Genomic DNA, 12770 nt, shown 5'->3' with positions numbered 1-12770 from the left:
AAAATTTTTGGATGCTGAATTTTGTAAAAAAGCTTTTTTTGTGGTTTGCTGTCAAATATGAAAATACTTTTAAACAACTTAACAAGTTTGTATTGTATTTATATTAAGTGTAAATCACACAGCGGTATCAAATAATATAAAAATGGTTGTTGTATTGCATAACACCATCCATCTGAGTGACATTATCTTTTTAGCAGCTTTTATAACAGAGAAAATGAGAAAAAAATTGCCCACAATGGTAAATATTTGTTGGATCATCAATAAAATGCAATATCAAAAACACTATAAAAATCTCTGCTGTATTGTAGTGTAAGAGCAGTGTTTAATTTTTTTTTAGAACGTTTAATTTTATTTATAAAACGGTACAATACAGCGTAATCCCTATATTCGTCAGCCTTCATATTCGGTAATCGTCACATTGTGATGTCAAATTTTTCCCCAATGAATATTAGACACTCCCACTGCCGGTATTGGCGCTGTGACACCATAATCAGAATTATAATTACTATTGGCTGTTTTGTTTTAATTGGTACATCTAATTAGTACAATAAAGCTCAAGTTTCGTTTTTAATTAATGACGAATATAGAAGTTCCACTTCCAAGTACATCTGCTTTGTTAAAATTGCACAAATCAAAAAAATCGAGTAAATAACATTCTTTAACAAATAAAGAATTCTAGAACAATTAAAAGTACTTATAATAATTTTGCACAATTTAAATAAAAGCACCCAACATTTATTTTCAAATGTGTTTATGTAGTTTGAATAAGACATTCCACTTTACTTGACAGGTTAAATGCGATCCCTCGGGCGAATGTGTGGTAAAACGATGTATGATAGGTGCACAGATGTCGAGATATATGAACTATGTACGGCTGAGACATGCATTATTGACAGAATCGAGAAAGGGGTTCTGCGTTGGTTTGGACATGTAGAGCGAATGGACAGCGAAAGAATGGCTAAAAGGATCTACGATGCAAATGTTGATGGATGCAGAAAACGAGGAAGACCGAGAAAGACATGGCACAATCAAGTCCGTCAAATACTTGAAGATAGACATGTCAAGAGTAGGAATAATCGGCGTGCGTGCATGTGAAGATGTATGAATGTAGAGGAAGCAATGTCTGTATGCAAAGACAGAGTGATATGGCATTCTATCCTCTCTGCCTACCCCTACGGAGAAACGGCGTGACGGTTTGTTGTTGTTCCACATTAAATTTTATATTGACCATAAGAAATGTTGTATGAATGTATGTTGGTAAGCTTGACTGCAATGTTGAATATAATTTTTTTATGTCACTATTCCTATAATAATTATTATTGTAAGTTTTCTATTGAAATTTTTAAAAACATGTTTTTTAGTGAAAGATAATATAATACGCCTTAAATAGGTACAAAGGTTTTCACGGTCACTGTAATCAATTTGTTTATTTTTTGTTATACCGTGTGTGTTGGATTTGTTGAGTTGAACTGAGTGACTCAGTTTACCCTTAAGATGGCTCCTGCAATGGTAGCCGAAACGTCGGAACAAATCCAACGCCCAAAAAAGAAACAAATTAATACGCCTTAATTTAAATTTATGTAGTTTATTCGTATGCTGTGTTTATTGTTTGCATCGAATCTCAAATGTTCAGTTTTTGTAAAGAGGTATATTATTTCTACCTTCATAAATAAGATTATTTCACATTACATTTATGTTTTATTTTTAAAAAATGCATAAAAACGTGAGATGACTGAAATGTTTTTTGAATATATATTTTTTAAGAAGGATGATTTTTCTATTTTTAATATATTTTATTTAACTTTTTTATTTTACTGATTTTTTTCTCATATCTCATTCACACTTAAAAAAACATAAAAATTAAATAATAGATAATAGGATCCCACGTAGACCTTACCTGTGTATGGATACTAAAAAAATATTATAAGTTCATAAAAATGAATGTAAAAATAAAATTAATGACATCAATTTTTTTAAACAAAAACATGGAACCTCATAATGACTAGGAAACATTGATTATGTTAATAACGTAAATAAGTTGATTTGAGGTATATATCATGCCACGATGACCCCAACCATTTTTTCTATTCAAATTTTGCATTTATCAGAAAAAAAAGTGAAATCATTGTGATAAAAAAATAATATTAGAAAATGAACATTTGTAAATTAAAAAATAAAGTTATCCAAACTATTTTTTTTAAACAGAATCAGTATCTTCTGTACATAACTGTGCTAAAACATATATTACAAACATCTTTCTCAAAGACAATGTTTTTTCAGCCAAACTTATTTGTGTATGCATGTCATTTTTGAGCTGTCATCTGGCAGCTAAATAAAAAATGTTAACTTTGAAAGGAAACTTCATTTATATTTACATGCATAATCAACACAACCCGAATGCATTATACTGTCGACGCAGCAAAATAGCTACAGAAAAAATACTATTCCAAATTACAATGAATGTCATACAAAATAACTACAAATCGATTTATTTTATTTTGGGAATCATAACTGGCCCTACTCTGAACCACAGAGAAAAGTTAACATGTAAAAATGTGTATACGTGTATAAGAGAAAATTCACTTGGTGTTGTTATATAGAATTAAGAAAATAATAATGCTTTTTTATGTGCCTAATTAAAAATACATTTCTTATTACTTATTAATTGTGCAACTATCTATATTTATAGAGAATCACATAAATGTGCAATGTAAAGTCTGTAGAATGATTAAACATAATAAATAGCAAAGTATAACAGTTTTTCATAAGTTTGCTACAGCATATTTTATTACAATATTTATGTGTAAAATGTTTAATGTAAATATCATATTTAACTGGCAAGTTACAACATCAATTTCTAGAAAATATGAAAATGTGTACAAAAATTTATTTTAATGTTTATTATAACTTTTGTCTGTATTTTTAATAAGTTTTATAAATTTTTAAACTATGTACGAGATATACAGAAAGTAGTTCCGTTTGACAAGTTAAAGAAAACAAGTTCATGTTTTTAAAAAATTATATTGTGAAAAAATGTTTAGACCTTAAACTATATTCTACAGAACTCTCACCATTTTGTAGGCACTTGTAATCAAATAATAATAATCGGAACATCGTCGCCACATAGGCAAAATTCGCAATTCGTTTGCAATTTGAAAGTTTGGAGACCAAGAAAAAATCTGATTTTTGGGTTTTGGAGATTTTATGCATACAAATATTCCTTCATGTATTTTTAATCAATTCCAATGGTAACTTTTCCTTTTAGAAGGTTTTTAACTCATGTGTGGCTATGCGGTAACGGATGTCTACCTCGGGTTAAAAACATTTAATAACTCTCTTATTTTTTTAAATAACCAACTCATATTTTTTGTAATCCTTATATGGACTTTTTTACACCAAAATAAGGAAACATTTTTATAAAAAATGCACGGGCTTTTTCTATAAAAAACAATTTCTTCATTTTGTAAAATAAATTAAAACAAACGAAAGAGATGCCAGTATTATAAGTGGTTTATTAAATTTTATAAGAAAGAGCACGAGAATATAGCATATCAGAAGACCGACAAGGACACTATTCGTTAGGGGCGGAGCTTGAGTGACCGAGAAAACAATACCGAAAGAGCACGATACAGAATTATACCACTTGTGGGACAGAGAACATATCAGTCGCGTGAAGTTTTTTGTAGCTGACGCTGTATTTAACACACCGTGTTCCCGAAATGTTTATACAATTTATTCACAATTTATCTGATTTAAATTATTTTTTGACAATTCTTGATGGAATTTCATTGTAATGATGTAATATTTACATACATTTACATATAAGTTATTAATCAAAAATACTTGGTACACTTCCACTCATTTCCACACTTAAGATAATATTTTGATTTCTATAAATCATCCTTAGATTGTATAATATTCGCCAGTCTGAAGATGTCCATTAGAGGGTGAAAGCGCTAATTGGTCAAACAAATAAGTGGAAGTTTACCCAAGGAAGTGTGCAAAGTTATTTCATTTAAAGTGTTCAAAAAATTTATTCGTAACTAGTTTTAAAAAACGTGTTTACGTTGTCATTTTTGTGTATGTTTAATTATGATTTGATTATATCACGTATTACGTACTATTATTTTATTTCTTACAAGTTTTTTTTGCTATTTTTTTAGGTTTTATTTCAATATTATTCTAAGAATATGTTTTAACAGCGTTTTTATTTATTCTAATAAAATCTAGTATTTATTTGCAATAAAAGTTTGATATTCTTTTTTGCATTCAAATAAGAGTTGTATTAGCATAGCATACTTTCTAGTCTCCCGGTTGATCTATTTCCGCTAAATTCAGTCGTAAGTGTAATTCGGAATTCATTCGACAACCAGACGCGGGCGGCAGCGCTCGCTGGCGGGATTTTAAAAGGAATGAACACAATTTCTAACTTTATTTTGCATAAATATGCTTTAATTTTATATTTTTTATGTAACATCTTTGAAGAAAGATCATTTTTAACACATACCATTGTAAATAATTTGGTATTTTAGCTTACATTTCAAAATATCTCGACTTATGCTTGTGGTCACATTGTGTTACACCACCGGCTGCAAAGGGATTATTCAGCACAGTCTTTTAAGAGTTAATGAGGCAAGATGGTTAAAATTTGGTTATGTGCCTTTTGCTCATATATAATCTGGACAATGCAAGGCTATAAGAGCGTGAAAGGAAGGAAATATTCATAATTATTATAATGCTGCAGTTAAATAATAATTTTTATTTTTAAAAAAATAATTTCAAATGTTTTTTTTATGTTTTAAAATAGTCACATATTAAAAAACAAATAATTCGGATTAACACAACTTTTTTCTAAGTTTGATTTGTAAGGCGTTTGCCTCTTAAAGAACATAATTTTACGCTTCGAATGGCATATTCAACTCAAAACAAATTTTTATGGTTAGTGACTTTGGCCTGAACGGCGACAATATGTTCTCTAATGTGGACTGGTTTAATGTTTTTCGCATTAAGGAAACGAATTGCAGACCTTATCTCACAAGCGGCGGGATAATACGGCAAGAAATACAAATGGAACATACTTTCTGGATATACCTCATATGTACCCATGCATCTATGTATTTTATATATTTTGTTTTTACATCTACCAAACCAAATGTTAAATAATAAGATAGGAAATCTCACTCAATTTTAAAATTTATAGCACTAATTTTTAATGTTTTATTAAAAGTATGAATGCTGTTGAAGCAATATAAAAAAAATGGAAGTTATTACTCAAAAAAGAAATAACCGTTTAAACTACAACTGATTTTTAATCTGGCGACACCAAATTATAAGTGGCTTGTTTTGTGATTAGTTATAACAAGGTTAAGGACATTTTATTAAAGAACACTGGAACCTCTTTTTACTCAGGGATACGCGTTCCACACAGTACTGTTTAAAAAAAGTAAATTAATTAAAAAACAATGCTAGATTACTTTCCACACATAAAAAAAAAGGTAACTATTTATTGTAGGTACCTAAATTTTAAAAAAAACATGACATCAATTTACTTTTAAAAATCGTCAGAAAGATTATTCATTATCATTGTCTATAATATGCCAAGTAAAAGAGCGATTTAGGGAAATCCAATAATGATATAATATAAGTATCATTATATTACTATTACATATTGTTAAATTAATGTTTAAAAAAAACATTTCATTTTTAAACCGTGTTATTTCGAAACCATGTCAAACTAAGTTCCAGTGTACTGCTGTTAAAAGGTGGTCAGCATAAGAAAGCACATTTTTATGTAATTTTACTAGCCAATTTTTTTCATTTCTATTAATCTCTTAGACATTTAACATAAGCTCTGCAATTTAAAAAAATAATAAAAATTAATGAATACCCTTTTATCTTATGAAATATCAAATACTGCGTTACCTAATAATCCCCTGCCTTTTTTTAAACAGCTAAATACTATATTGCTATCTATAACAAAATAAAGGCAAAGAACATTATTTTTCAGTGCAAACTGCTTTTTACAAACATTTTTTTATTTCTCACCCTGTATTAATCCGCCTTAAATTTATGACTGTGCATGTGGAGATGTATTGGTTAACATGTATATATTATATCAAAGTGTATAGTTAAATAATTAAACTCAATTGTAAAATATCTGATTTATTAATTTCATATTTTGCACCTGACTCGTCAAAAAAGCAGCAGATCAAAGCACAATATATACAAAATTGAAAATATTCAGTCTTGAAAGGTAATTAGTAGTACAACACTTTTAGTACGTACAATACTTAAAAATCTTAAATATAATCTCTTTTTTATCTTGAGAAAATAAGGTAAGTATAAATAGAATAATTATCTGAAAGAATATGTACTATAATAAAAATTGTCAATAATCAACATATAAAAGTTGTAATATCTGTGGCATTTAGATAAATAAATACATGTCACTATTAGCTAAGTGTGCAGGGGAGCCATTTGAAGTTACTTATCAAATTTTGGATGATATCTTAGAGTAATAATCTGTAAACTTAACCTTCCGTAGACCTTTTAAAGTGGAACTGCATACTTAACTCAGTTTCTCATGTACCTCTTTACCTAAATGCCACAGCTATGTAAGATGTGTCACGAAAGTCAATTTTCTATTTGGAATTTTAATATCATTCCTAAACATATATTGTATATTGAAAGATTTAATAAGATGGATGCCACTAATAACTCAATGGACATAAGATATTGGTACCTTCAGAACTATGGTTTTCTGTACCATTAAAAACTGAATAATCTGGGTACTGTTGTGATACAATTACAACAAAATATTTCAATAAAAAATACAACAGCCTGCTGTGATTAGTAAACATTTACTTAGCAGTCAAATTAATATTAATAAAGAAATAAATGACGTAGTATTTCAATCTGAATTTATTTTTAATGTGTTACATCAATAAAAGGCATGCTAGATGACTGGGTCTATGTATTTTTTTGTCAAAAAAAGCTGGTTTAAGATCGTTAAGATAAAAAAAAACAATTGTGCAATTCTAGGAAAGTTATTATAATTTTACAATAATACTACCAATCAATTACATAGCAAATATATATATATTCAAAAACTAATATTTATGTATTATAATTGCGATGTTAACATGAAAATCTATTTAAAGAAAAATATATTTTAATATAAAATTTAGTAACACTGAGTAAAGTATTTTTCATAAGTCTCAGATTGCTCTCCTCAAAAATATTTATTTCATAATTAAGTCATTTATTATTTATGTATATTATGATAGTTCTAGAAATAGTATCCTTTCACATTTTTCTGTAAGAAATGTAAGGATACCAAGATCACACAAGTGAAAGACCACAGGATAATGAATACTGACCAAAACATGTGCTTAAAAGGACTTTCATATGGGTTTTTTAATGTCGGACCAAATAATCTAGAACACTGTTTTCTGGCTGACAAAACAAGGAAAGTTGGGATTAAATATTGGATTCCAGTACCCGCATACGATCCTGTGAAACTTACTAACGCCGTAATATCTTCGATAAACATAGTCACGAGAATAGGCGGGATTATTGTAATAATCGGGAAACACATTTTTCTCAAAAACAGATTATAAGAAGACAGTCGTGACATATCTAAAAACATGTTTTGTATTGTGTTTCGTAAGGTTATCGCAAGAACAGGAAATGTCGTAGTCAGTGTAAAAACTGGAAATAATTCCAGGAAATAATCTAATACTTTAAAGAACGTGTTGGGTTCATCAATGGGCATAAAATTTAACGTGTACAAATCTTCTAAGTGGGTAAAGGCAAAGATGCCAGTCAAAGCAAGCAGAAGATAGAAAAAAGTTATAATAATGAAGTCCAGGGATAAAAATGTTCCTAATCGTTTCTTGGATTTGATAGGAGCAATCATACCGGGAATGGAGTGATGACACATGAATGAGTAGACGCAGGAACCAAATAATGCCGGAATCCCTTTCATATCAAAGGCCACAGGGTCTCCTTTAGGACCCCCCTCCGCAGTCAACAAACGAACCGCCAATGATATCATTATAATGAAAGCTGAAAAAAAATAAAACAATATTAACATTTAAAAACTATACATTTTTGTGATCCATCAACTCGAGTCTAAGGTCAATACTGCGCATATCGCTAGTCCAGTTTATTAGTCAGACATCTCCAAATTACAGTTTCAGAGATAATGAGAAAAGAACTTAATTAATGATCACATAAAAATGACTATTAACGACGAAAATAATTGACAAATTTATGCATGATTTTTGTATATTTTTTCAACCGATGTTTAGTGATTGGACATTGGAATTGGAATTGAATTTTATTAATAAAATACAATATTTTCTAATGTTCATACTGATGATTAATGAGTAATATTTAGTATGTATGTAAAGTTACAACCGCAATGATTCATTTGTATAGTATATGTGTGCATGATAAAAGGTTAAATCAACATTTTACAATTATGTTTTGACAAACACATACAATATTATGCAATTTAGAGTATGTCAATGACTTTAATGGGTTAGATACTGAATAATTTGCTAATATAACAAAAGTCAATAACTTTAATGATAACACATAATGTGTACATAATATGTCTCTCGAAAACAAACATTACTGTAGGTATAAACACTCACATAGGACTATTAGTAGCAATGTTAAAAGAATGACTTCTTTTTGCTTCTATTTAGAACCGACGTAAAATCCTCTTGCAAATAGTTTTATTATTTCTCACATGAGCGAAGGAAAATTTATTCTTATCTATAAAAATGTCACAAAAAAGAGACAAGTTTTTAGCCGCTAATAAAACTGTATTGAACAGACCAACGTTTTTAAAAGATGCATTATGTGCTTATGGCGTTGAAATGTTTTAACGCTAGACCCAGAGCCGGACCTGCCATAGGTTCAGTTGGCACAAAGAACCAGACACTTGCTAACAAGAGAGGAGAATTACACACTTGTATTAATTTACAAACGTCCCTTTGCAGTGACGGAAGAAAACATTTTTTGTATCCAATTTCCTGTAGGGCTGAAGTTCCGCATTGTAACAGAAATGGACATTTTCACTTTGAAATGAAGAAAGAATATACACGTAGGTAATATTTAAAATTACCATTAGTCATCTGATTTTTTCTTTTTCTTGGAATGTTGAATTTCCCTTAGTTTATAACAATGAGATAACATGATTTTAATACTTCACCTAGCCATCTCATAACGGTGGTGAACATCTGGAGATATTTAGTCTTTTGTACATTGAAAAAGACAAAGGGTCCGAGAGTGCACATGAAACATATCAGCACTATGCGGTAGCACCCAAATCTGGATAGCACCAACTGTCCTTGAGCCGCATTACTTATATTGAAACACGGAAGATCGTTGGGAAGATTGTTTGAAGAAGTGTTATCTGGACTGTATGTGCTGAAATAAAAATATTATTGATAACTTCAGAGCATCAACAAATTAAAAATATACGTATTAAATTAAGGCCATATTACACGCACATAATAATTCACAGTCTATGAAAAATATCTTAAAATAAGAAATAAACTACATTAATGTCTAATTATTTCCCAGCATACATAATCTAAAATCTATTGAAACTGAGAAGTGCTCTCCTGTCAAATTGTGTATTTAGTGTTTAGGACAGTTTGACAATAAATTGATAATTAGGATTTGTGGCACATGGTAAATTTTCAGAAGAACATATGTATAAGTAAGCTTTGTGGGTAGATATAAAACATATTTAACTCGTACATAAAAATATAACATCCGTTCATTCAAAATAAAAAATAAATAGGATAATTTATTTATCAAAAACTGAGTAATGTGCTTCAATAAATGGGGTGTGCGTTTTAAAAATATTATATTACCATTTTTATTTTAATATCAAATTTCAACTAAATTGCTATAATATATTAAAAAAACAGCATTAAAAAATATTTTTTCATTTCCATGATCATTTAGAGCTTTGTTTATTTTTTCAAACAGAAACAGTTTGTAAACAAATAATTTCTTAAATAATTACTAAAATAATCCTGTAATTACCAAATGACATCCATAGTAGATTTGGATATAGCGACAGAGTAAATACTCAAATCACCATACAGGTAGATAATCATGACGGCATAAAACATCATTCGCCCGACTTTGTTAAATAACATGGTGGCCATCTCTCCTAACTCTACTTTGGTATCCAGATGGTAATATCGAACAGACAGATTGTGTGGGATGAGATGTTCTTCACTGTCTGTACTTCCGTGATTCGGTTGGCTCTGATTTATCGGAGTGTGTTCGTCCGACTCGGCGTACCCCTCATCGTCGGCTTGAATCGACTGAAAAAACAATTGGTTATGAGTAACGACGATGACTAAATTAAACTACATACATCATGTCTGAACTGAACTCTACTGAACTACTGGTGTTACTGCTTTTAGTAGTTTTTCATAGTTTTCTCTTCCGAGAGGGAAATTGATGTCATCTTCCCTTACTGTCGGCAATTTGACATCCATGCTAGGTATTCCGTTGTTTGTTTTTTTTTATATTTTGTTATTTATGCACAAGAAATCCACGAAACACCTTCTGAACCGTCCTTAAGACGATAGCAGGAGTAGGCAACAGTAAAAATTGTTTGCGGGTGAGTCCCACAAAAATACTCACTTAAGTTAATGTTTAAAACAATAAAGATCCATAAGGCTATATATCTCTTTTTGAGTGGAAAATAATAATTTACTTCTGGTTACACTCACCCGACTTCGAGGAAGGTCTATACTTCTCCATTTGGCCAATGCGTTGACACACGCCATGCATTCGATTACGTATGTCGCTGTGATAAAACTCACAAAGGCGAGGAAGAGAATGGAGATAGTCCCGAGTAGCCATCCGGCTTTAGCGAATGCAGCAGGAAGAGTGAGGGCTCCAGTCCCTACTATTATATTGAAAATAAAAACTAACCCCACCTAGAAATGAAATGTAAAAAAAAGAGTGAATCATAAAAACACACATCGGGGCGGAATAAAGGATATCAGCATATAGTTCTGCCCGTGAAATATGTTATAAATAAAAAGATATCGACCGTGTTCAGGAAAAATTGTTTTAAATTTTTTTTTTTTTTTGTTTGAGACTGATCCTCTTGCTTTCATGCATAAAATGTACCAGAGGACCAATACCTAATATATACTATAGCAACAGTTTCTATGGGTGTGAACAGGGAAATGATGATAATAATGATGGCTCGTAATAATATTTAAAAATTCATTATTTTCATAACTTACCTATTTACTTAATCCATGTTCATTCCCTATGTGGAGAACATGGTATCCACAAAGTCTACAGACCTCTCTACGATTTGCGAGTCGTCAGGTTACAGAAAAGTTTGGAGAATACTTGTGGACACCACTAATGAATGAATATATTTATAGATTTTATCACATAAATGTCTAAGGGCTCTTAGAATATGTGTTTTATAATGAACGCGAAGTATATACTATAGCAACAGTTTTATAATATAATTGTAATTTAAATTATAATCATTATAAAGAAAACAACGATAGGAGAATAGTGTATGTATGCAAAACAAACATATTGTACCCGCATTTGCAAGTACTTTTAATCTGGCATTGTCACAATGTATCTTAATAAAGTGTATGACTAATACAAAAATACATGATCGATATAAAATCATTTGAATTGGTGATTCATTTTTTTAATTAATTTAACAACATATGTAGCACTGAATACACAATCGCGATGCACTTTTTAATCAACAGGTTCGGAGTTAAATGTAATAATTACGCATGTGAAATTTCCAAAACAATAACAATACAATGTCACTTACCCATAGCGAATAATGATTTCCAGATTCTACTTGCGGCATTCTCGAAAAACTAAATCAGGTTATTTAAATCTGAAAGGAGATTCCCATTGTAAAATAATTTTATTTGTGTATCAATTCAAAAATTGAGAGTCAAAGAGTTTTATTTATGATTGTTTGCACTGTCAATTTTCTTCGCTGTCAACTGACAACTCGCGATCGGAGGAATAAAAGGTTTTGACACATGGCAGACCAACTAGAAACAGAAAATGTAAAATTTCAACTGAGTTTGCACATCGAATAATAGACTTTAATGTAATTGTCATTAAGGACTATTTTCTACAAAAAGAACCCCATCGGAATTAAAACATATTTATAGTACCTACTTGTTCTATGTTCCTATTTTACGATTTGATAGGCTCAAAAAATTTAAAACTTTATTATTAGATAATTCTGAACACTAACTTACCATACTAAAGATTTCTGTTGAGAGCGTTCTTGGTAAATAAGTTGATACGAGCTAAACATACCTGTTAAAAATATTCAGGAATTAAAATCTTTTGTCCCCGTAAAAATAAGCAGGTATTTTCGTTCTAGATTATAAATTAACCTTTGTTTGTATTGGGAAAAAACGCGGCGATGTTTCAAAATATTTCAATACGAATTTAAATATAACTTTCCAATACGTTCTATTGTTTTCTCTAATCTGGGGTTTCTCAGCAATAATGCATTTAAATATAACCTTTTAGTTCATGCTAGCCGATTCCGAAAAGAACCCCATTTTAATGACGGCCTTTACAAATAAATACATTAAAATAAATCCCCATTAACCAGAGCCGTTACTAGGTATTTACAAAGATTTCGTCCAGGGTTAATGTCAATTACGTTCTCGGGTTAAATTCAAATGACCGAGCGGCGAATTACCCGGAATTCCAAA

At 30.1% G+C, this 12770-nt stretch overlaps 1 protein-coding gene across 1 annotated transcript; it reads right to left on the bottom strand.

Moving 5' to 3' along the window:
• Window positions 1–6146: 6146 nt before the first annotated feature.
• LOC148277232 (putative sodium-coupled neutral amino acid transporter 12) lies at window positions 6147–12062 on the bottom strand. The gene is made up of 5 exons (XM_088233165.1): window positions 11858–12062; window positions 10770–10979; window positions 10069–10355; window positions 9224–9441; window positions 6147–8067 (listed from the first exon to the last, which is right to left on the bottom strand). Exons 1-5 carry the CDS (start codon window positions 11894–11896, stop codon window positions 7289–7291), a joined length of 1533 nt encoding a protein of 510 aa, XP_088089291.1. The 5' UTR covers window positions 11897–12062; the 3' UTR covers window positions 6147–7288.
• Window positions 12063–12770: the final 708 nt, after the last annotated feature.

Source organism: Micrasema longulum, unplaced genomic scaffold (assembly GCF_059751315.1).
Source record: "Micrasema longulum isolate JH-2025_06_02 unplaced genomic scaffold, ASM5975131v1 h1tg001067l, whole genome shotgun sequence".
In the NCBI taxonomy this organism is placed as follows: Eukaryota; Metazoa; Arthropoda; class Insecta; order Trichoptera; family Brachycentridae; genus Micrasema; species Micrasema longulum.
This window is presented reverse-complemented; position numbering and strand designations above follow the sequence as displayed.